Source organism: Chionomys nivalis, chromosome 11, assembly GCF_950005125.1.
Source record: "Chionomys nivalis chromosome 11, mChiNiv1.1, whole genome shotgun sequence".
Classification (NCBI taxonomy): domain Eukaryota; kingdom Metazoa; phylum Chordata; class Mammalia; order Rodentia; family Cricetidae; genus Chionomys; species Chionomys nivalis.
This window is the reverse complement of record NC_080096.1, coordinates 7,419,708-7,444,058: the sequence shown is the minus strand read 5'-3', so window position 1 is coordinate 7,444,058 and position 24,351 is coordinate 7,419,708. Positions and strand designations below refer to the sequence as shown.

General features: G+C 54.5%; 1 protein-coding gene across 2 annotated transcripts in view; it reads left to right on the top strand.

The window, feature by feature from the left end:
• The window catches only part of Casz1 (castor zinc finger 1), a 145,170-nt gene that overhangs the window by 96,048 nt on the left and 24,771 nt on the right, over nucleotides 1-24,351 (top strand). For both annotated transcript variants that reach the window (XM_057785266.1, XM_057785265.1), the window contains one exon: nucleotides 23,713-24,201. In XM_057785266.1, coding sequence (XP_057641249.1) covers nucleotides 23,713-24,201 — 489 coding nt within the window. The remainder of the gene's footprint in view (nucleotides 1-23,712; nucleotides 24,202-24,351) is intronic.

The window sequence follows — 24,351 nt, the reverse complement described above, 5'->3', positions numbered from 1 at the left end:
GGAAAAGCCCTAGAGTTGTCAGTACCCAAGATCTCCAACAAGTACGAGATTGTGGGTTAACTGTCCCCTCTAGCTTCAGACACATGGGGGTCCTGAACGGCTCTGACCATGAGTGATTCAGAGGGTGAGGAGAATTGAGGTTTCTCAAGAGGGGACAGGAGGAGCTCAAGACCCTCAAGGGCCATGTAGACCCTTTTTCCCCACCATAGTTCAGCCAAGGGCTGGATCAATCTGGACGTCTTTAGCAATAAAAAATGCCGATGTCGTCCTAATTCACCAGGCCCCGAGATGACAGCAAATTTACATTTTTTAATTAAACTAGCAGCCAGTTTTTATGAGAGGGGGTTGGGTTATGCAAATCAAATGGTTGTGTACGGAAGATTAGGAGAGTTTGGGAATAAATTCCACAAATGCTAATAAAAAAAAAAAGGAGAGAGAGAGGGAGGGAGGGAGGGAGGGAGGAGAGAGGAAGAGAGGAGGACATGGTTCCATTAGGCCCTTTTAGAGTGATTTCCCTGGGGGAGGGCACTAGAGGGGGAGGGGGAGCAGGAAGGAAGCTTTCAAACACAGGTAGGTGGTCCTGTAGTTGGGAAGCTCCCAGGATTAGCCCCCACCCCCACCCCAGGCTGATTTCTGGGTCTAAACACATTGGAGTCTGGGCAGAAATGGCTACCTAAGAGCCTTGGAGCTGTGACAAAGAGCTTGCCCTTGATTATCTGGGATCTGTCGGTAATGCCCCCCTTGAGAAGGGAAGTGCTGTCCTGTAGAGGATCCAAGTAGGCTGCTCTGGGTGAAGGGCCAACTAGGCAAGAGATCAAGTTCAGAGGAGCTGGTGAGGGGCTACCCACTGAAGACTAAGTGCAGACCTGTCGTCCAGACAAGTCTGGGAGGGCTCACTGAGCCAGGCCTGTTTCCTTGTCCTGCTGGGGTTCCACATCAGGACCCTTTTTCTTAGGCAGACTCTCTGCTCCCATGTCACATGGGACTCAGCTTTCAATGACAGGAGGCCAGGAGAGATGAGGCCAAGAGAGCTGGCCCAGGAAACAACCTTAGGCAGGAGAAGGGCAGCATACTCCCCCTAGTTGTGTCTTACCCCAAGGAGCAAAGAACTTGACTGTCCACACTCAACTCTGGAAGCCAGAACATCAACATGCAGAACTTCTGTGAGCCAGAGGTTCAAAGCTTGGTATTGACGGAAGCGGAAGCTTCTACAAGCCCCCTTAGCACAAGGTGCACTGAACTCGGCACACACCAGGGAATGGGAATGGTCTGTGCTGCTTCTGGAAGGATTTCTTGTTGGGTTGGGTAAACTAGATCGCCCTCAATTTTCCTTCCTGAAGACTGTACTTGGCCAGATATACCCACTTAACCAGTCTAAGCTGGGACCAAACCGGGCACCGGTTTTGCTGGTCTGCAGGGGGCGGGCGATCTGGTGCCATCTTGGCAGGAAGGAGCCGTCAGAGCCGAGCACAGCATGGGCTGTCTTGGAAGTGGTATGTTTCCTGGTCCCATTCAGACAGGCTGGCTGTGTCCCCAGCAGTGACACTGGAAGGGACTTGAGCATCAAGTGACCTTTAAGGTCTTTGACTACCAATTTGATTTTGCTCAGTGAGGCAGCAGGCATTCAGGGAAGAGTCACATGGGTGAGGTGAGAAGTGTATCATTGGTCCATTCTCAGCAGAAAGCATTTGAGACACCAGGCAGCTCAGGACGGTGAAGTGGCTATGAACCAGCTCTGATTCTGGTTCCAGGGCAGCAGAATGCCAGCTAATGGGCCTAGCATAGTCATCCTCCTAAGAGGCCCCAGAGAGATCCCACCTCAGACCCTCTTCCCTGGTAGGGACCTGTGAAGGGAAACCCACAAACTCTTAAGAGAGGAATGGGGTGGTGGGGCAGTGACAGGGTGTGTGTGTGTGTGTGTGTGTGTGTGCAACATCAGCTAGGCAATCTCTCCCTGCTTCCCTGGCACTGCCGATACTCCCCACCCCCCACAGCCAGGGAATCTGGCTGAGTTGCAGCTTGAGTTTTTATGATGGAAAATAAAATAAATGGAGGCACCTTTGCAAGGCTGAGTCACTGCTGCAGCCTCTCCTCATTAAAGCTGCTGTCCCTGGCTCAAGTCCCTGCCCACTTCCCCAGGCAGGGAATGAGGTGGGGCTCTTGACTTTTCTTTCTGGACCCTGCCAGGCCATTGCGGCTTCCCACCCCTCCATTCGCTACCATGGGCTAGTCCACCCTCGTGAGAGAATCAGGTCTTCACCTCACCACCAACTCCAGGCCCCATGGTTTTTAAGTCTTGCTCAACCCACTACTGCCTCTATGCCTCCTTCCCCTTATCCCTGTCTTCCCCACTTTCCCTTCTCCTGGTCCTCGTGTTCAGAGGGGGAAGGAAGTTGCTCCAAAGTCGTTACCAGAAATGGGTCCCCAAGGCAAGCAACAGCTTTGGGGGTGGTCAAACCAAGGTCTAGCAAGTCCAGAGGTGCTGGAAGCCAGTGGCCCTGGGGTGTGGAGGTGAATCGGTTGGGCAGACTGCCGTACAGGGTGGTTTGTGAAAGGTGGTAGGCTGGAGGTCCCGTGTACCCCTGTCTGGCTGTCTGTATCTTACACCTCAGGCTCTCAAAACACATGTCCCCTGTGAGGAAAGAGCCCCCAGGCGGACAGTGAGGCCGTAGTTCAGTGAGTCCTAAGGAACTTAGCAGAATCAGGGTGGCCAGGCCCCCAATTTGCAGGCACGCATAGTGTCAGAGAGAGCTGGTACTGTTGTATGCTAAGATGAGGGACTTGGAATGAGGACCAGGATGTTCATGAACGGGTGGCCTTAGGGATAACCTCCCACATCTAGACTTTTCCCAGGCCTCTCCTCTCAACTCTGAGCAGTTACTTTCCATTGTGCAACTACATTTTTCTGCCTTTTTGCCAGGCCACCCAGCTCTGGCAGGCAGGCCCTTCCTACTCACCTTCCTCCCCCACGCCCCTTGCCAGCCTCATACCCAGTTGGCCCTAGGAAGAGATAAGAGATAAGAGGCTGGCTGGGGCCTGCTTCTCAGAGGAACTGGCTATACCCGTGGCATTTGTATGCCAGGACAGCATTCACGTTCATGAGCCTCTGTCCCCAGAAGGTTAAGGCCTGGGGCTTGTTTTCTTCCATCAGTCCAGCTCTTAATGCTGACCATTAGACATGACCATTAGCTGCTGTGTTGACATCTCCTCCCAGTACGTGGAATGGGGCTGGGGCTCGTGCCTTCCCACCGTAAGTGCTGGCGCAATTGATTGATGGAGACTCCTCTTCCCCAAGTGCCTGCCCAGCTTCTGAGTGGGGCAGAAGGAGGAAGGCAGGAAATGGTGTCTGATCCCCTCAGGGCCTGGGCTTCTCAAGAGCTTCTAGGGCCTGCATTACAGGAAGGAATGGGTTAGAATCATGGATGGTGAGAGGGGCAAGGGGACATGAAGACAGCTGCTACCAGCTATGACCGTGGTATGGAACAGAGTGTGAGGTCAAGTTGCTATAGGCCTTCTATCCTGTTTCCCCTCCTGTCAAGTAGACTTCACGCTGGGATTTCTTCTCTAGGCTAGGTTCTCTCCACTGTCTGACCAGTATAGGCAGGAAGGCTAGAATGAGGGACCAACCCAGACTGCCAGAGTTTCAGAGCTCTCCCTTATTGTAGAATATTTGGGCCATACCGGAAGAGCCATGTCTCCCAGGCCTTCCCTCTGGGGTGTCCTCTGGTCCCACAGCCCTGCTAGAGGCCTAAGTGCTTGGTTGTTGAGACCGCTTCCTAAAGCCTATCTCGTGGCCTGGGTTGAAGGGAATGGACACCAGGCATTCCCATAGCGTACTTCCCACAGCTGAGCTTTTCCTATGGGGCTCTGTCCTTGAATTAAGGGGACTCCTGAGAGGGAGTGTGCCTACAAGCTTCCAGAAAGACTTGTATCACTAGACCCAAAAAGGCGTCTTCTGCATGGTCTCCGCTTTCATTTCCCTCTGAGCAGCGCTGTTCTCCCTGCTGCCTGAGAGCCCAAAGCCACAGCAAGCCAGAAGGCCTGGCCCACTGAGGACTGACTGGGTATTTTGCTGACCAGCAGGGGGCGCCCTACTGTATCTGCCCCAGCCCTCTCAGTGTTCTGGGCTTGTGGGCAACCCTGGTCCTGGCCTTCTAGCTCTGGATGTGGGAGGGGTAGCCTCCCTTCCCCACCCCCAGAGGTTCCTTAGCTGAGTTTGTTTTGCCAGGGTGACCTGTTTAATCATCTCATTTTCTGGTGGCCGTTTATTCCTCGTTTCCACGGTTACGGCCCCATTAAGGGGAGAAGCAATAAGGCAGCGAGTCAAACAGGTAATAAAAACATTAAAGCCCTTGTGCACAGAGAGAGGACGGGGTGGGGGGAGGGGGCTCAGTGAGGTGAGACGGCCCAGAGAGCAGCCAAGGTAGAGGCTGCCTGGCCTGGCCCTGGCCTCTGGAGGCTATGGGAAGACTACTTCCCAAGACCCAGTTCAGCTTAGTCCCCAGTCCCCAAGGCCCTGGCAACAGGCTGTATGGTGGAGGTAAAGCAGGGAGCAGCTAAGTGAGAGAGGGAGAGTAACCAGAGCTCCCCAGGACTGTCCCAGAGAGCTGAATGACCTGTTCCAGGCCAGCCGGGGGTGGGGGCTAATTTCTGACATTGTTTTGAGCTCTAGAATTTTTTCTGCCAGCTTTATCAGAAAGCATATTTGTGGTGAGTGCCGCTCACAGGGCCAGTCTGGTGAGTAAATATTCCTGGTGTGGACGGCCCTATGACCTTGAGAGGGAAGAGCAGAGCGGTGGGAGCCAAGGGCATCTGGAGGGAGGCCGGCCAAGAGGCCAGGAGTGCGTGGTCTAGGTGGGAGACCTTTCCTGAGAAGGGCCAGGTGAAGGTGAGAGGGCCGGACTCCCTTAGCAGTGGTATATCCCAGACTCAGGTTCCACCCCATTCAGACTGGATATGTGACTTGCCCTTGGTAGATGGGCCAATCCTTGTGGTCACCGTAGAAGAGTTCCTTGGCCGATTCTTCTGAGGGCTCCCTTCCTCTAAGTGGACGCCAAAAAGCTCCAACAAAAGCCAGCCTTTTGCCCAGCTGGTCCGGACCCAGAGCAAAGAGCTCTGCTGGCCAGGGAGAAATGCCAGGAAGTGTGAGGATGGTGTCAGGTCTTCTATGCCTGTGTGCGCTGGAGCAGCCACCGTTGCCCTGGAGCCCAGGGTCAATTCACAGAGGGCACAGGAGGCCAGGACCAGTTCTAAGGTGTCTCTGGGTTATGGAGGAGGCTGCCTTTTTTTTTTCTCTTTCAAATCTTCTATACTCTGATCTCTGGCAAATTCACAGAGGCCTGTGTGTCTCTGATTATTAATTTCAACGTTGATTCTGACTAGCAAGGGGAGAAAGAAGGTGTGGGAAACGGGGAAACCCTTTGGCTGGGAACTGTGCCTTGGGAGCAGGCCTAGATGAGTTAATATTCCGATCAAACAATTAAAAATAGAAAATGCTCCCGCGGCACCAGCTGCTGAAGCTCTCAGCAACTGTCACCAGCGGGTTCAGGGGGCAGGTGGTACTGGAGGGAGCCTCTCCACACATGGCAGGGTTCAGAGATATAGTGTGTCCACTGCTCTCTCAGGATCAGGAGCGGAGGTTGGGGCTCTGAGTCCCCTTAGGGGCCAGAGCAGGGCCTGGGCAGCCTCAGGGCTGCCTTTCTTCCCTGCAGGGCCCCGGTAGTATGGTGAAGTCATCGCCAGATGCCCTGGTAATTGTTTTAAGAATCCAACTTAAAATAAGATGAAAACTTATATTCCGGGGTGAGGAGCAGTCTCCTATCTAATAGTAAATTAACGAAGGCTTATAGCAGGCCGCCTGGCCAGGAGGCTTGTTCATCTGATAAATCCGAGATCTCAGGCCCACTAACTCTAGACCTGGAAGTGCCCAAAGCCCAGGCCCCACTTCTGATGTCCCCTTGGGATGCACCATGGTCTACTGAGGTAGAAGACACATCCCACGTGTTCATGGTACCTGCCAATGATAAGGACAAGCTTTCAAAAACCACAGTGGGAGAGCCTGGGTTCTCGTTGTCAGTTCCCCCGAGAAGAAGGGGCTTCAGGAGCAGATCCCACACAGAGTCTGGGCAGTGTATCCACCCTTCAGAACAACACAGCGAGCAGAGGTGTGGTCGTCAAGTACTCCAGTTTACCCAGGACTAGACAGACCAGCATTCTATGAACACCCGGGTCCTCACCAGCTAAGGACAGTCGATCAGCCTTCTCTTGTGGTCCTGCAGAGGCTAGGGACCTCCAGAGCTAAATATGTCCTATGCAGGAGGGGTTACCTACAACTGACTCCCCCCGATACTACTCTGCCCTGACCCAGGCTTGCTGTGTGGCCTGCTACATTGAGGTCAGTGTGCGTGTCCTCAAGTGGGCACGTTGATGCCACCCAGGCAGGACAAAACATGGCCTGGAGGCCTGGGGGGCTAGAAGAGGGCTCTTCTAGCAATGGCTCTATACGCCTTTAACAAGGAGACCTCTCTCTGTGGAACACAGATGGATCAGGGCATCTGGAGATGACACGAGCCCTGTGACCTCACACGTCCTCTGGGTTTCTACCCAGCACCTTCCTTCTGAGAGACCGAGAATGAGTATCGCACCTAACGCTCATTTCTCTTAGAAAAAGACAAGGTTCAGCGTATTTGGTCTGTTTCACAGGTGTGAAGGGATGTAGCCTAGAGGTCGAGCTGCTCTCTTAGAACTTGTAAAGCCCGCGCTTCCATCTCTAGCACTGAAGGGAAGAAAAAAAAACCCAAACCAGAAAACACAGGTGGGGAAACAGGAGGCCCATAGTCACTGCCAGACTTGTTCCTAAAAGCCAGGAGACAGACACAGTATGGAACTTCCTTGCCAGGGGGGAAGCAGGCTTCCCTGAGGGACTATTCCACATGGCAATGTCGAGGGGAAATTACAAAGCTTACATCCCTGGGTACCGACTGTGTTATTCAGCCTGTGTCCCTGAAAGGCTCCAGATCCCATTACAGTCCCCTTGTCCCCTTGGGTTCCTCCCTGGGCCCACCTACAGTGTAGTGGCTGATGCAAATGGCTGCTAAGGCTTCACAGGAAACCTGATTTTGCTGCAGGCCTTCATCCTTCGTAGCTCCTGAGAAAGGGACTCTCCCTTGTCCGCAGGGAGGGCTGCCAGGGTGGGTCACTCTTACTTGTCCCTGGTGAGATGGAAGTGGGCAGGGCAGGGCAGACCAAAGCCCTTGTGGACGCAGTCGAGACCTGTGGTTCTCCTAGGAGGCAAGTCCTCAGGTTCATGTTTGTCCAGTGTGCTTCTGCGAAGGCAGAGAGGGATGGAGGGGTGCATCCCCTGGACCACTCGGAGACCACTTCACTCAGTTCACGAGTTCAGTCAGTCCAGTGTCCCACTGCTCTGTGTTGCTGCAATTCACGGTGTTTCCTTGGGAACCACAGAGAGCAAAGTGGCTGCTTTGCAAACAGCTGGGTGATGGGGTGGGACTCAGCCTGATCCCCGAACCGGGTTTGTCCCATCTTTGCTTTACGGGTTTGAGAGGACCTGACTTCTTGGCCAGATTGGACCATATTATTTTAGGAGGTAGGGAACATCATAGTGTCTTTAGGGCAGCTTGGCGGGTACTTGGGGGCATAGCTACCCTGGCACCCCACATCTCTTCCACCCCAGAGGAGGAAGTTATGAAGTAGTAGGGTTGAGAATGTGTGCTCCAAGAGGGAGCCAGACCCATAGCTGGTGTGGCTGGGTCAGATTGGAGAGGAGGGGGTGAAACACTGGATGTCCGTGGCTGTTGGTTTTCCAGCTGACACCAGGGAATTCCAGGCCCTCCTTGACTAACTTTCCCTTGGCTTCAGGCTGAGGCAGCAGGTGGGTTAAGCTGGAGGGCAGGAGAAGTGCCTGCCTCTTCTACACCAAGCTCACCATCTCACACCAGTGGTGTCATGACCCTCTTGCTGAGAAGCGTCATTCTGGGGCTCCTTGGGAGTCTGCGGATGGCAGCAGAAGGTAGCTCCTCCACCAGGAAGCTGAGGCAGGACCAAGAGCCCCTGCGAAGGAGCCTGGATGTTTTCAGTTTCCAGGTCCCTTGGGGTCTCAGGGGCAGATTGAGACAGGCTCCTTGCAGGGGAGGTGTTAACAAACAGCAGGTGATTAAACATGACAAGCGGTGACATTTCTGTTCAGGGTTCTCAGTCCCGGCAAAGCCAAGAATGAAGCTATAAACCCTGACATTTTGTGTTATGCACTGAGAGGATTTTAATAGACCTCGCTCCCTCTTCTCCAGTCATTGTCTCTCTGTCTTCTCCACCCCCATCACATCCACTACCCCACTGAGCGTGAGTGAATGTGAGTGAGTGAGTGAGTGAGTGAGTGAGCGAGCGAGCTAGCTAGCGCCCTGCCTTTCCGCTTTCCCTGGCTTCCATTCCTGGCCAGGTACTGCCCTCCACCCTCTTTGGCTTTGATCTTTCCTGTTGTCCTTCTGCAAACCCCCCTTGCCTCCCTCCATCCCTCCTTGTTTCACTTTCTCACCTCCTTTTTTTGGGTCCTGATCTCACAGCCTGTCCCTTAGCTGCGGCTGTCCCAGTTGTCGGGGACAGCAGGTGGCTGTCCTTGTGCCCTCTTTGTGCTCATAACATTTCCAGACAGACTTGAGAGTGGGTTAAGGGAGATTGTGGGGCTTGGTATGGCTCTTCCCCCATCTTTTTTTTTTTTTTTTAATCTCTTTTTCTCCTTTTTGGGACAAGGACAGAAGGCAGAGGGAGAAAACTGCCCTCCTCTACAAACAGTTGCTGGGTTTATTCAGGAAGGCCTGGCCAGCAACAGTTGTTCCTCTTACAGAGAGATACAGAGACAACTGGGGCCTTCTTTGTTCTCTTGGCAGGGTCCTGTGAAGGGCATCTGGAGGTGAGCTTGGGGTTGACGAGGGCAATATCCAGTGTCAGTTCAGTTCCAGCCGGGGAGTCCCCACCCTGACAGGCAGAGAAGGTTCCTAGAGCTAGGCAGGATCTGCTTCAGAAGTCAGGCCACACCCTGGGTCCCCCGTTCTGCCCTAGTGAACACAAAAAGCACTTAGCTTTCTGTGTTCGTTTCAGTAAATATTTATTGGGCCAGACGCTGTGCTGGCCGGCGGTTCTGTCCCATGGATCTCGTGGTCTAATGAGCTGGATGGATAATGAGTTGTTACTGTGGATACAAACAGGAACAGGGCTCAGAGATGAGGAGAGAGGGACGGGATGACCGGGAGAGTGGACCCCTGAGGGACAGGCCTAGGATAAGGGAGGCCAGGCCCAGAGTTGAAGGAGGTACCTCTGCCAGGGGTCAGGGGTCAGCATACTGAAGGCCTGGGGTAGAAGAGTATGCTGCCTTACAGGTACCACCTAGCGTGGAGGAGATTTGGGCTGTGCCATCCTACAGTAGGTAGGACCCTGAACTTGCTTTTCTGTCTACCCTTCCACCTCTGCCCACTTGGGCCAGGCATGATGGTCTGAGTAAAACAAAATGAAGCTCACCCTAGTTCAGTAGACAGAGAGCAACAAGAAGTAGCCAAGTGCCCACGGACTGGAGCTGTGGCAGCCTCTCCAGCCCCCTACTCCCTGTGGTGAACCCCAGGAAAGAAGCAAGAGAGAGGGTCTACACCATGTGATGGGCATGATGCAGAAAAGGCAGGACCAGGAGAGCCTCTTCACCTTGCTAACCCTAGGGCTCAGCAAGGCCAGGTAAACTCCAGGAGCCTCCTGAACTCATGCTCTGCTCTCTTGATGTGTCCTTGCTAGCCTCCTCGCTTGCTGAGGCCTCAGACTATCTTCTAGGCTCCTGAGGGCCAGAGTGGGCAGTGCCAGTAGGGATTCAAGATGCAGCAGAGAAGCCCTGCAAACCAGGAGAAGAAGAGGCACATAGTTACCTTAGAACTAGACCAGAGAGGAGCAGATGGATGCACGGGCTACTGGGGGTCCCAAAAGATGGGTACCAAATTTAGCTCATCATCTGCCAATAGCTGGCCTCACACCCTGTGCTAGGCAGCCATAGCCATGGGGCAGCTGTGGCTGTAGCCTGGAAGGATCTCATACAACCCATGGGACACTTCTTCTTTAGAGATTTGCCTTTGCACGGGGCACCATGCTGAATATGCCCTACTAACACGTTGGTTCCTTAAGAGAGATCAGGCTGGCTTCCTGTTCCAAGAAGAGCATAGTGGGTACAAGGCAGACTTCAGAGAGTACTCCTTCTCCCGCCTCCACCCTGCCTTTCTGACAAGCTTGGTCCAGGTCCTTCGATGCCACCTGTGTTGCTCACTTCCCAGAGTCTAGCTGGAACTCTTCAGGCCCTCTCACAGGTCTTCCCTCGACAGCTGGACTGGGGGTCATTGTGGAGAAAGGAGAGTAGAGGAGTCCTAGAACCCAGACTTGGCCTACTGCCCCCGAAGGTCCAGAGCCAGGTTTTATTATAATCCCCACATCCTGTTGCAGATCCTTAATCAGCTGGATCCCAGGTTGGGCTGGACCCTGTGGTGACACTGAGGGTTGTAGCATGGAAAACCTGAAGTGGAATTTCTGGAGCTGGGCTTGGGGCTAGGAGGATCAAGCAGGTGGAGGGGAGGAGAGGGGAGCCAGCACAGCCCAGGATGTGGACAGAGCCCAGACCCACCACCCACCAACCAGGCTGGGGGTGGAGAAGCAGCTGTTGCAGACTGGGAACCATGGCTATGGGGGGGCACTAGTCTGTGGGGCTACTGTGTTGCCTTGTGCCACTGAGACAGCTGGTCCTTCAGTGGCTCTGACAGTGGGCAGCAGCTCTAGTCAGGAGTCAGTGGAGGGAACCCTGGGTGACGGTGGTTCCAGGGTCTATGCAAACATGCCAAACTCCAAGACTTGGAGTGTTCCCGCCCTGCTAAGCTCTTGGTGGGCAGAGGGCCGGCGGGCCCTGGCTGCTGTGAGCTTGGCTAGCCAGGGCCTGCAGCTCTGTTGAGAGGCAGCTGGGAAGGGGAAGACCTCAAGCAGAGGCTGAGCTGGTACAGAGCACAGTGTCAGCCTGGCCATTTAGTTCATTCTGGTCCTGATGCGGCTGCACGGTGTAGTGGGAAGGACACCCCACCTGAACCTTCAGAATATGAGGAGACATGGAGGAGACAGAGAGGGGAAGCCAGAGTAGGCTGGCTGGCAGCGGGTGGGCAGACTAGTGTCTGTCCTGCCAGGGGCCCAGGCTGGCTCTGTAGACAGCCTCTTTTCTATATGGAAATGAAGAATTTAGGCTAATGGAGCTCAACCATCTCTAATTTTGCGATGGCAGGAGGATTTTGATTGAAAGTAATTAAGCAAGCTAGCTGTAAAATTAATTAAAGCAAAAGGGGGGGATTTTTTATTGGATTGGATAGCGATATAGCGTCTGTCAGGCGGGGGACGGATGGGGGTGACCTGAATCCTCTGCCCTCCCCCCTCCCACTCGGGACGTTTATGTCACTTTAATCTCCTTACAGCGGCTGCTGTGCATTTGTTTGAAATAATCAAGGAAATATGGTCAGAAATTGTCAGCTTTCAGATCTAATTTACCTGACGGCCCCTGCGCAAGCCGGCAAGGCCCGGGGAGTGAGCAAGCGTGAGCAGTGGGGGAGCTGAGTGGGCTCCTCTGCCCACACCCTAAGCCCAGGCACCCTCCAAGGGGGGAGAAGGTCCTGCTAGGTCCGTGGACACCTCTTTTGGCTTCGCCCCCGCCCCCCCGCCCACCTGCTGCCTTGCCCCACACTAACCAGCTTTAGGGTTTAGGGAATATAGGATTAGGGAGGTGATTGTAATTCTTTATTCCAGATGGCTGACAACTGCTAAACCCCTCCACCAGGGCCACAGTTTTAAAAATACTCTTAAATTAGTCCCTCACGTCCCCCTCACTGTTGGCCTCAGTAAAAGGTTTGAGCCGTAGGCTTTGGAGATGGTGAGGGCTGCTCTGGACTGTCAGAAGCTGCCTCCCTACCCCTTCTGGGGCCAAGCTCACTATCCAGAGTCTGTCTGTCCCGGGCCCTTTTCCTAATTCCAAGATAGTTCTGGCCCTGCTTCCCTTCCACAGCCCAAAGGACAGTGGGAGCTGCATTTCCAGTGGCTAAACCAGAAAAGGGCTAGCCTCTGCTCATGCTGCTCTTATAGACTTGGGGTGCCAGACTTCCAGCCTTTTACCCTGCACCCCATAAGCTCTGCTTAGAGCTGCTGGGATTCTTGGAAGGGTGGAGCAGTATGTGGCCTGAATCCTTCCCATCAGGGAACCCCATGGGGACCAAGGAAAGACTGGAACAATCTGTTTTCAAGTTTGTGGAAGGTTCCCCTTTAAACAGAAAAGGGTCTGGTGGTCTTCTGGGCATGAGAGACTCAGAATAGGGATTGGGTCTCTTGCTCTGTCTGGTCCTGGGCAATGAGCGACTCTGGTTTTCACCAAATTCTGTTAGGCCTCTGCCCCTTTGTAGTTCTAAAGTCTGGTGCAGATCTAAGACAGCCTGCATCTTGGTAACTGTTCTCTAGGATGGGAGAGCACATGGTACCTGAACGTAGGCTTCCCGCACCCAGGAATGCCTTGCACAGCCTCAAATCCTTGCCCGTGCCCCTGGAACAGACAGCAGGTGGAAGGCTCTAGAAACAGTTCCACTTGTCCGCCTTAAAGCAGACCCATTGGGAGGGTTCTTTCCCCACCTGCCCTCCTTGGTGCCACCCAAACACCCTCTGCCTCGTCCTTGCCTCCCACCCCCAGCACAGCTCTGGGGCAGGGTGACTCAGGCTGCCTCCTCCAGCAGTGAGGGAGTGTGAGCGCCTTCCCAGCTCAACTGCCAATGGAGCATGGCAGCTGGAGGCTGGGGAAACATCACTGGGCCCACTCTCCCCCATTATGAGTCACTGGAGTAGGGGGGCAATGAAGTCCCAATGAGCCCTACATAGAAAGAGGGAGAGAAAAGCTGTTGGCTTAGGACCCTGCAGCTCCTGGGGCATAGTTGTACGTGCCTGGCATCTGAGTGGCACTGAGGTCTCTAAACCCCACACTCCCAGAAGCCCTTGCCTTTAGTGTCCATCTGCTTCCCAGGACCCAGATCTCATGAGACAGGAGAGTGGAAGGAGTCTGGCCTCAGCCTAGCCTCTTACCTACTCCAGCTAACACTTGTCCTTTGATGTGGAGGGACCAGCCCAGGGACCTGCAGGGGAGGCTGGGAGGGCTCCCGCCTTTGGCTAGGGCTTATTTTCCAGCTGGATGTTGGTCTGGGACTGCCAATGGCAGGTGCCCAGGTGGAGGGAGGCTCTTGAGGATGGCCCAGTCAGGCTGGAGCTGTGAGGCATAGGCCCAGATGGAGCAGCTCAGGAGAGCCCCCCTTATGGTCTCCTGGTGTCCCGGAGACCACTCTATGCCTGCGTGGGAATGAGGGTGCTGTACTGTAAATCCCCTTGTAAAGTGGATTCTGTATAGTGAAGAGAGAGCTTCGACTCGACAGTGCCTCTCCTTGAAGAGGAAGGGCGGTGACAGGCAGTGGCAGACAGGCAGCAGGATGGGAGGAGAGCCTGGGATGAACATGTGTTGTCCCTCAACAGGCCCTATAGCAGAGAGGGTGCAGGAAGTCTGGGAGAGGGCAGAAGTGGGTGCGAGGGAGCTTGGGTTTCGAGGCCAAGGACTGGCTCAGGAGTACTTTGACGCCTATCACCTGGCCAGCCTGGATTCTAGCTTTTTCCTCTGGCCCCCAAGGCTTTGAGGAAAAAGCACCAAGGTACTGGCCTCGGCTCCTCGGTACTGCTCCTTGGCTGGCCCACGTTGACTCTGCCTTCCCCTACAGCCCTGGATCTGAGCCTCTTGTGTAGCATTTGTGGCGGGGAGAAAAGGCGAGGAAAGGAAGACAGCAAGAGACGCTGCTAGCCCCAGGATGCTCTGGTTTTCCTGAGGTCCCTGCAGATCTTGGGCTTGAAGACTTTGCAGTGAAGGTCTGCCTGACCTAGCTTTCTGGGTGCTTTCTTGCTGTAGGTGGGACTTGGTCCAAGTTATGATAACAGGTCTCCTTCCCCCAGAGAAGACTGAGGAAGGCTTTCCCCGCTCATGTATTTAGGAGAGGTCTTAGGGTGCCCTGACACAGGGGCTAGGGGTAGAGTAAGGAAGGTGCCTACTTGACTGGGAGAAAAACCCAGAGTGGCAGGGGTCCAGTTCCAGGAATCATTAACTTTAGGGTCTCCTCGTGCCAGGGACCTCAAGCCTCCCCCAGCCAGGTCCTTGCTGGAGTTGGCTAGATGTGACCAGGCACTGGGCTCCCAGAAGTACCTAGGGCCAGGCAGGGTCAGGCTGTCGACCTCCTGGCCTTACGAAAGCCCCCTCCTCAGTTCTCTGCTGTGCCGTACTTTCTTCCTTGTACCCATGCACCCATCCTGTTACCCTCGGCCGTCGTCCTTTCCAGTCTGGCCTCAGTTTCTTGCCCAGCAGGCCTCAAGTCTCCCTGGCTCAACTCTGGCCCGTCCTCCGTCCCCCGGCCTCACAGTCACATTTTGCTTGCCAGCGCAGGGCACTGAAAAACTGCTGGCACTGCCAAAAACCCTGTGTGCGCTATGACTCCCCAAACATCCCTTTATTTTTATTGTTCTGTTAATTACTGTTTAAACTTTAATAAGTCACTTCGTCAGGAGGGGGGACCTGCCGTGAGCTTTTCTGTGCAAACATGGGCCGGGAGTGACTCGGGTGTAATATAACCCTTTATGCGATGTGGGAATGTTTAGATTGTAACAGAAACTTGTTATTTTAATGACAGTTGGGGGGATCTGAGCACAGGAAAGAAGAGAGGTGGGTGCTCCCCTCCGTTCCCACTAAGGGCTTAGAGTGTCCAGGCCCCTTTAGGGCATCTCCCTTGCTGCCACAGAAGAGGGTTCCGAAGGCCATGAGGCTCTGTTGGGTTACCCGCTGGGCAGCTACTGATGGAGCTGGGCAGGCTGGCTCACTCAGGTGGTGCCTTCAGAAGGAGCCTGGCACTTTGGGAGGGCACGAAGAGGAAGGGTAGCTTGGGCACATGGGATGTAGGCAATTCCGGCAGTCACTAGGACTCTGGACAGAAGCCACAGGACAGTGCAAGGTTGGACTCTGTACTTAGCTTCTGCCGAGGCTACAGAGGAGACCCTCTCTGTGGTCAGCCTTGAGCGTAACAGAAGTGGCACCATGTGCCCATCACGTGTGTCCCAGACAGTCATCCCTTAAACAGGTTACAGATGTGGACACTGGGGCCCAGGACAGAGGAGACATGTATCAGAGGTGAAAGTGTCTGCTTTGGGTGCTGTTTCTTGTCTCGGGAGGGCATATACTAGGAGTATGGGGATGGAGGCACCGAGACCTATTCTGGGATCAGAGATGGCCCTCATCTCCTTGTGGGAGAACACGGGCAGGACTCACCATCAGACCCTGCCCCCCACCACCATGAGTAACTAGGAGGTGAAGTCAGGCTCACCCTGCATTCTAGTGATGGGGACTGCCTGCCATCTTCCTTACTTGGCTTGCTTTCCTTCAACTTCAAGGCCTAGAGTGAGTTCGACAGCAGCCCTCCGTTCCCCAGAGCCACTTCTGTAACGTACTTACTTCCAAAGTAGAGACACCTAGGGAAGGCATTTTATCCTAAGCCTATGGCGGCCCCACAAAGACTCTAGGACACCTCAGGACACCCTGCTTCCTTTCTTTGATCCCTCTGTCTGTCCATCTCTGCATGCTATCAAGCCATGCTGCATTACTGTCTATAGAGCAGGAGGAAGGAAGGACCTGGTGCTCACCTTCAAGGACCTGCTCTTGACTGGTGTTGGTGAAGAAGCTTCAGGGAAGGGTAAAATTAAGGGGCAGCTCTGTCCAAGGCAAGACTAGCAGGGTCCAGCCCAGCTGACGAGGTAGCCCTTGCATATTTGGGCTCACTGGTCTGGCTCTGACTGCCTCTCATGGAAGGCTCCGCAGGGTGTGAGGGATGAGGGTCTAGCTCTGCCCTGCTTCCTACCTCCTGCTGGTCAGGGCAGAGCCAGGAGGTTCAGGTCCCAGTGCCCTCAGCTAAATGGACAGCCCCCAGATGGTGGCCATGGCATGGACCACGAATCGCTGAGGTTTTCCTTTTCCGAGCAGTGCGTTTCCCTAAATTGTCTTTGACTTCGTGCATGGGTAATGAAAGTTTATGCCCTTGTTAGAAGGACAGGCGGCTGGTTCCAGTTAGAACTGGGGCTGTCTCCCTGCCAGCCTCCTCAGCCTCCTCCCCAGGAGAAGAGAGAGCTAGGTATGGTGTGTGTGTGTTTGCACACACACACACACACACACACACAGGAACAGCCCCTCCCTCCCTGGTGAATAAGAAGGCTGTGAGGGGAAGGGAGAGGGGACGAAAAAAGAAAAAAAACATTTCCATATTTGTGTAAGTTGCTTTAAAAGCATTTTATCATGTCATAAAAAAGGGAAAGTACTCTCAGAAATTGATCCTCTCTGCCAGCCTATTGGACAGAAGGACGTTGGGATGTTAATGGCCATCCTGCTCCAGGGTGGCTTATTAAAAAATTTATACATAAATGCTTAAAATTGCATAAATTATTTAAAAAAAACCAACAAAGTAAGCAATTTGAATTCCCTCTTTTCCAACCCTTCACTTGGTCCCCCCCATCCCAGCCCCTCCTCAGGGCCCTCCAGGTCCCCAGGCTCCTGTCCCCTCCTTGAGGTGTTCCCCTGTTTTCTCCAATTCCCGCCACACCCCAGACACAGTCTGCCCTGCCTTCCTTAGGGGTTTCCCTGCCTCACCCACAAATTAATGAAACAGCCAGCCCACCACCAAACACTCACATGCACACGCGCTAATAAAAACACCACTAATAATGCCCCAAATCGCGAAATTAAATATTAAGGCCAAAGGAGGCGGACGAGGAGCGGGGCTGCCGCCACCGTTGCTGAAGTTGGAGCTGATGAGTGTGTCTCTCGCAGGCGTGGAATGTCACCCACACATCCTGGAGACTGGAGTGGGGAGTTTTATGATGGTTTTTCATTGATTTGTTTCCCCAGCGCAGCTGCCGACCTCTATTGAGGGACAAACATAATCAGCACTGACGCAAATTAGATGGTTATTCGTTTTGAAAATTGACAGAAAAACAATAAAAAAGATGAAATGCTCCCAAATCAATAGATATAATGAAATTCAAATAATCCGAGAGATGAGGTCTCCATGGCAACTGATAATGTGGAAAAGAAAACAATTTAATAAAGGACAGACACACTTTGAAAACAGATTGGGCCCGGGGAGGGGGGCGGGCTGGCGGGCGGAGGGCTGGAGCGCGGGCTGGCGAGTGAAGGATCACTGTCCGTCCCAAGGACACCCGCCATAATTAAGCGAGGCTTTCGGCCCCAGAAAGTGCAGATTCAGGTTTTAATACACAAAATTATTTCAGGAGCAGTGAATCGGAAAGTCGTTTGTAATGACCTTCCTGAGAGGCCCGGGCGCGGGGCATGTTGGAGGCTGGGCGGCCAGGCCGGCTGAGTTATGGCATATTTGTGTTTTTATAGTGCAGAGGGGAGGGGGTGGTGGTGGGGAGGGGGGGGAGAAGGTTAAACAGTATTTACAGCTCAGTTGTTTTCAGAGAGGAAGAGAAATAGAGTTCATGGAGAGATGCAGCGGGCAGGCAGGCGGGTGAGCCAGGGAGGCCTCAGGGCTGCAGGGAGGGGAGATGGGCCCGGTGGGTCTCCCCCTTAGGCTGCATGACCCGCGTCTGCTCCCTAACCATAGAGGATACTCGGAGCTGCCACCCTGCTCCGGTTCCTGGCATGGCTCACCGAGTAGTGTCTTCTCGGTCTGGGGCCTCACAGAGGATGGATGGCAGCCTGTGTCCAGGCTAAATGGACGCCCAACTGTACCTACTCAGTGAAAGGGTGCCCCCCCCCTCCAGCTGCCACCAGAAGGTCACCCTGCTGAGTCTCACAGTCTTCCTTTCTTTGCGTGGTACCACGGTCATTCACTTAGATGAGTCTTTCCTCTGCAGCCCAGGGCTGGCGCTCTGTGGCTAAGAACCTGCATTAGCGTGTGGGAACCACATAGCCTTCTCTTTGGCATTGCCTCTCTGCCAAGTACCTGCCTTGATCTCAGTCTCAGGTTTGCAGAGCTGAGGGCCACAGAAAGGAAAGGGACCACGCCGGTCCTTTCTATAGCCCTCCAGAGCCACTTGCCTGCAGCAGGAATTAAGAAGTCATCCTGGGAGACCTGGTATCCCCTTACACCGTCTGCCACTTCACCCCCCCACACCCCTGCCTGGCCTCAGGAACTGTGTTTGTGTTCTGTTACCATGATCACAGGGCACTTCCAGAGCCTGGGCCACTCTCTGGGCCCATGTATGTATGTAATGTGAATACATACCATAGAGACATGCACACGTGGAAGTGTGAACATGTGTTTGTGCGTGTGGGGCTGCACACACACACAAGCAGGCAGACACAAGTCGTTGTGTATTTGCTCAGTATGTGTTTTAAATCTCCCCTGGGTGGCAACTCTCTTTTTTCTCCCCTTCCTGTTTGGCTGTGACCTGGGGGAGATTGATAGCCCGCCTGCGCGGTGGATGCTAACAGTTCCCCTGATTTATAGAGTTACTTACGCTAAGTGAGGCCACTTAGACGCGTCTGGATAGTAAACCTTTTAACTGAACTAAAAAAAAAAATCATAATAAATAAATAAACAAAGGGGGGCAAGCTAGGGCCCAGTGACCAAGCCCCGCCCATTCCCCAGCTTGGAGGGCCAAGAACCATAGGGTAGCAGCAGCCATTCCTGCCTCCCACTAACACTCAGAAGCCCTTGTGTTTCCAGCCAAGGTTGGGATCAGGCCCAAGAAGGGACATCCCTCTCCTAGGGGACAGTTTTTGGCTAGGAGAGCTAGAGGAGGGAGCTGTTCCTATGGAGACAGGCTGAGCAGTGGGGGAGGAAGGAAGTGAGAGGCCCATGTCCAGCAACCTTTCCTTGCTTACACGCGCTCACGTCACTCCTGTGTTCTTTGCCACAGTGATGGCTCTTGTAATCACTTTGGAAATTTGTTCCCACATCTGTACTGAACGAGCCGCTGTGGTGGAGGAGCCAGGGTGATACAGGAAGCGAGCTGCCTGTCTTGTTTTCACAACATAAGCCGCCCATTTCAACCCAGGTGCTGGCCTGTGGACGGGGCACTTCAGTGGTGAGACCTTTGTCTAACAACACTGTCAGATTGGGGCTCCTGGTCTGTGAAGTTTCGGCTCCTCGTGGGTAGCCAGGGTAGAAACTCCAAGAGTACACCACCTCGGAGACTCTGGGACAGCCGTTTGGAGGGCTGTGGGAGGCGTGTGTAGGGTTTCAGCCTGTGGCCTTGGACATCTTAGTCTGGCGAGAGCTGTGCTCTAGGACTGACGGGAGACGGAATGCAATTACCAACCTCGTTGCTTCTGCTGCCTCATCTGGGAATGGAGGCTCACAAGTGACATAGCGGATGTTAGGAGATCACCAGCATGTGTGCCAAAGCTTAGTCCCCCGCGTAGACAAGGTGCTCAGAGGGTGTCACCTGCTACATGACTCTCGATACTGCGGGCCAGGACAGTTGCCAGGGTGGCCCAGCAGTGCCCATGGCTCCTGAGCTGCTTCTGGCCAAAGGCAAGCAAGGCCCCATACACACCCACCCCAGGGACTAGCTGCTGGCCCCTGCCTCCCCACCTCCTGATATACAGCGGGCATTAGGTTGCCCAAAGGGGATACTGCATCCTTAGGAAGAAATATGTTCTCATTTTTCTTAAACACCGTTTCCACTGAGTGAAATGTTTAGAAGGGACGCGCAGGGAGAACTTTATTTCCTACCAGGGAGTTCAGAGCCACCAAGCAGAGCCCATAAAGCACCGGAGCCCGGTGGCTGACAGGCAGCCTGGCCACGAAATACATTACTCATGGGGGGTGGAGGCAGGGGGCTGCCAGGCCTGCCCAGCCCCATGGGACTGCCCCCACCCCAGCAGGATCAGCAACTCCAAGACCCAGGGCCATAAGGCAGTAGGCATCGAATGTGTAGTATTGTGTTCAGGCTGCCCGTGAGAGAGGGGCTGGCTGGACCAGATGAGCAGGGAGCAATTCTTCTAACTACCTTTGGTCTTCACTTCATGGTCAGGGAGGCTAGGGCACATGGGGCCCAGGTGCAGCCCTCTGAGCCCCCCTCTCTCACCAAAGCTGGCAGGAGCTCTGGCCTTCCCAGCCTTCGGAGGAGTGATGAGATTCATGCCATATCGGGCCCTTCTCCTGAGGCCCTCCCTTCATTCGATTTCTGAAGCTGGCTGATTTGAATATTTATAAATATCAGTAAATTATTTATTGTAGCAATCTGCTGCACCATTTTATCCATCGCAGTTAACACTTTAGGGGGCTCCAAGTTATGGGAACAGGAAGTGAGGTTGAAGAGAAGATGGCATAGGAGATGGAAGAAGCCCCTGCAGGGAAGCCTGGGCCGTTTCAGGCCCCAGCCTCAGTGGCTCTTGAGAGCCTGTGTTCATGCTCTGGGGTGTCTACTGCTCTAGGATCAACTTCCTCCTCCGACAAATGGGATCATCACAGTGCCTGCTCACTGCCCTTAAGGGTTTCAGTGAGTCCCCGCTCGAATGGTAGACAACTGTGCCTCTCTTTACCCTTACCCTCTGCTTTTTTACTTGGATAGCTGCTGCAGGCGGGGTGGAGGGTGGGGTTGAGTTTCAAGCCCTCATAAGGAGAATTGGGACCCAGGGAGCTTAGAGGTGGCAACTCCAAGTCTCCTGTCTGTCTTTTCCCCTGCTTCCCTGGGCCAAATGAGCTTTCCCTGCCCTAGTGTCTGGATTGAGACGCCTGTTGCCGCTCTTGGGCTCAACATCCTTTTCCCAGTCCTTGCTTGTCAGGTTCTGTGCTTGGCACAGAAAGATCCCACCTTGCACTTCTGCAATGCTTCTCCAGGGAGAAATCTGGCCTAGGCTTGGAGCTCACAGTGGGCAGAGCCAGGCTGTGCACTCAGGGCTCTGACCCCAAGGCCAGGCCATAGCCTATAGTGTGCACTTCCTAGTGATTGCCCTGCCGGTGCAGAGCTGCTGGGATCAGCCTGTCTGCCTCTGGGTGGGCAGAACAGGAGCCCCCTGCTTCCCACCCTCCAGTCCAAGCCTGCCTCCTGGGCAGTATTGTTCCCAGAGGAAATGTCCAGTGTAAATAGAACAGCGGGCAGGCTAGTGGCGGGAAGGAGATGAAAGGGGCAATGACAGGACCGGGGACGGATGGCTTCCTTCCATTGAGGCCTGGCCATGGCGTTTATATTTTAGGGAAGAAAGTCAGAGGAGTGTTTACATGGACAGGAGTCTGGGGTCAGACCAGTGTGTGTGGGGAGGTTAATCTGTAGGTTCCAAGGCCTTGATGGAGGGGCTGGTTGAAGGTTCATGGGGACCGGAAGGCCGGCAGGCAGCTCAACTCTCAGCCTCATACATAAGCCCCTTCCTGCCGCCCCAGCCTCACACGCACTGGTTCTTATGCCGACAAGCCTTGCCTTTGCCGGTACCTCTCTGTCCCTGTGTCATGGGCCCAGATACCTCCTACTTCTCCACCTCCACCCTTGGAACCATCAGTAGAGTCAGGGGGAGGGCAACATCTGGAAGGCAGGTGGTCTGGGGCAGAGCAGCAGCTGGAGGGCAGGTGTAGAGGGAGTTGGCTAGAGCAAAGGGGCCTGGGGTGGGGGTGGGCCCTGAGCACACAGCTGCACCGCAGCTGTGTGGTGGGGGCCCAGGCAGAGACTCGGCATGAAGCCGAGATAGAGAGCGGGTGGGTTGTGCCGGTGGGCCGAAGTTCAGGGAGGCTCCAGGATGGGTGGAGACCCGAGGAGGGGCTGTTGCCAGCAGCAAGTGCAGCCCTGAGAGCTTGTGCTTCCCTCTTCCTTGGGATAAATATTTATAGATTCATTTGCCGTCTGCCATACACACTTGGCTGCTTAGCTCCTGGTAAAAATAGTGCAGGCTCCTCCACTCCGCCTGCCTCTTCCCATCCAAGACAGGGGACGGAGGGGCCCAGGTGAGACCTGCTACCCTGTAGAAAGCAATGCACTATCATAGAGCCTGATAGCCTGCCCAGAGGCTGAGTGGGGTGGGGCGTGACCGTGAGCCCTGTCACTGAGTTTCAGGAAGGACCCACGGGTGGGTGTTCTGGATCTCTGTTGGCCAGCACAGACCCGGTGCTGTGGGCAAACATGAGTGGAGTGGGCATTGGCTTGGCAAGAGCCAAAGGCCCCGAAACTGTGACCCCTGAACTAGGAATACGGGACAAGACTGAGCATAGCATGGAATAGGCTGGCATTACCCTGTCCTTTCTGGGCCAAGCAGAGCCATATGTATCAGCAGCCAGTGGCAAGGCAAGGATCTGGGGCCACGGGGCATTTAAAGGGAAGGGGTGGTTAATCTGCACGTACAAGTCGAAGCAGTTATCTTTGTGTGGCATGAGGCCTCTAGGCAGACACTGACGAAGCCACAGGTGGGCTCTCGGGGTACAGGTTCTCGTGGTATTTGATTATCATGGGTCACAGCCCTGAGCAGAGCCCCTCGCCTAGCCTTCTGACCCATGTGGGACATGCCAGATTCCATGGAAAGAACTGTGGAGAGTAGATGGGGTCCCTATGCGCAGAGGTATTGTGAGTGGAGACCCTTTCGTATGAGCACTGGGCAGGCTAAGCGGTGCAGGGGGATGGCCACTACTCTAGTAGCCATCCAGTCTCTTGGCTGCTCAGTGGCTATCGTCAGAGATGAAACACAGGACCTGTAGCTTCCACTGGCCCCGTATGTCCTCACTGAGGTCCCAGCATGTCTTCTGGGTTTGGAAGTAGACTTCCGGGGCTACAAGAGCTGAAGGGAAGAAGGGGGTCCTAAGACAAGAGGAGTGGCCACAGGAGGGTTTTGAGGAGCTGTGTCCGGGTCACCCTGACTGAGGTTTGTGGGAAGCAAGCAGCAATAGGAAATGACTAGACTTCATGTGGGGTTGGGGATGTGGAAAGCAGAGAAGACTGATGGGAGGGGAGGGGTTCTGAGTGGCCAAGGGAAGAACCCTGCCGTATAGTGAGCAGAAATAGGAACCAGGGATGGGGGGGGGGGCAGAGCCAGAGCCCTGACCTGGCAGAAGATCTGCCAGAGAGTAAGGTGCTCAAGTGGGGAAGGTGCCAGCCAATTGCTGCCGGTTCAGCAAGGCAGGAGGTTGGCACAGGTTGGAAGCTGTCTGCAGCTGACTCTTCCCCAGGGACCCATGGAGAGGTGGAACAGTCAGAGGCACAGCCAAGCTGCCAGCAGCACAACACTGGCCCTTGCCAGCCTTGCCTCATACCAACCCCTTCACCTGCCCATGCCTTCATTTCCTGTGTTAAATAAAGGACATGTCACCCCACAGAGGGGCTATTTCAGGCCAGCCAAGCCTAGGAAATTCTTTCAGGAATCGGGCGCTAGAACTCTTGTGTTTGAAGAGTCATTCGTCTCTTTATCCTGAACCACCTCCCTCATGTCGGCTGCTGTGTTCGGTTGTGCCGGTAGGGCAGCTGCGAGTCCAGCCCTGGAACACTCGGGCTAACACAGGCGATAGGCACAGGCCAGGTGGTCTCAGGCAGTTTGACAGAACTGTGGTCAGTCGAGGGGGGATGGAGAACTACTTTGAGGGTGACTGTGCTTGGTGTACAGGCCTCTCACCTCTGTACCCCCCTCTATCCCTGCAGCTGAAGGCACCCGGTGCACTGACCCACCCGCAGGCAAGCCTCCAATGGCAGCCAAGCGCAAAGGCGGCCTGAAGCTCAACGCCATCTGTGCCAAGTTGAGTCGACAGGTGGTCGTGGAGAAGGGAGCAGAGGCTGGCTCCCAAGCTGAAGGTAGCCCACTACATCCCCGGGACAAAGAGCGCAGTGGTCCCGAGTCTGGAGTTCCCCGGGCTCCCCGGAGTGAAGAAGACAAGAGGCGGGCAGTGATCGAGAAATGGGTTAATGGAGAATACAGTGAAGAGCCTGCACCCACACCAGTGTTGGGGCGCATTGCCCGTGAGGGCCTGGAGCTGCCCCCAGAGGGCGTCTACATGGTTCAGCCGCAGGGCTGCAGTGATGAAGAAGACCATGCAGAGGAGCCCTCGAAGGACAGCGGTATACTGGAGGAGAAGGACTCAGACGGTACGGCTGCGAAAGATGGCAGCGGCCTGAGCACCAAGCAGGCTTCAGGTGTGTGGCTGGCCGTGGGAGAAGGGAGGATGAAGGCCAGAGAGGCCCAGCAGGCCATTCTTCCTTGTTCATCCAGACACCAGTACCTTATCCAGCCCAGCAAGAATTGGAGAGACGGGGTGGGGGAAAGGCAGAGTGGAATTGGCAGCT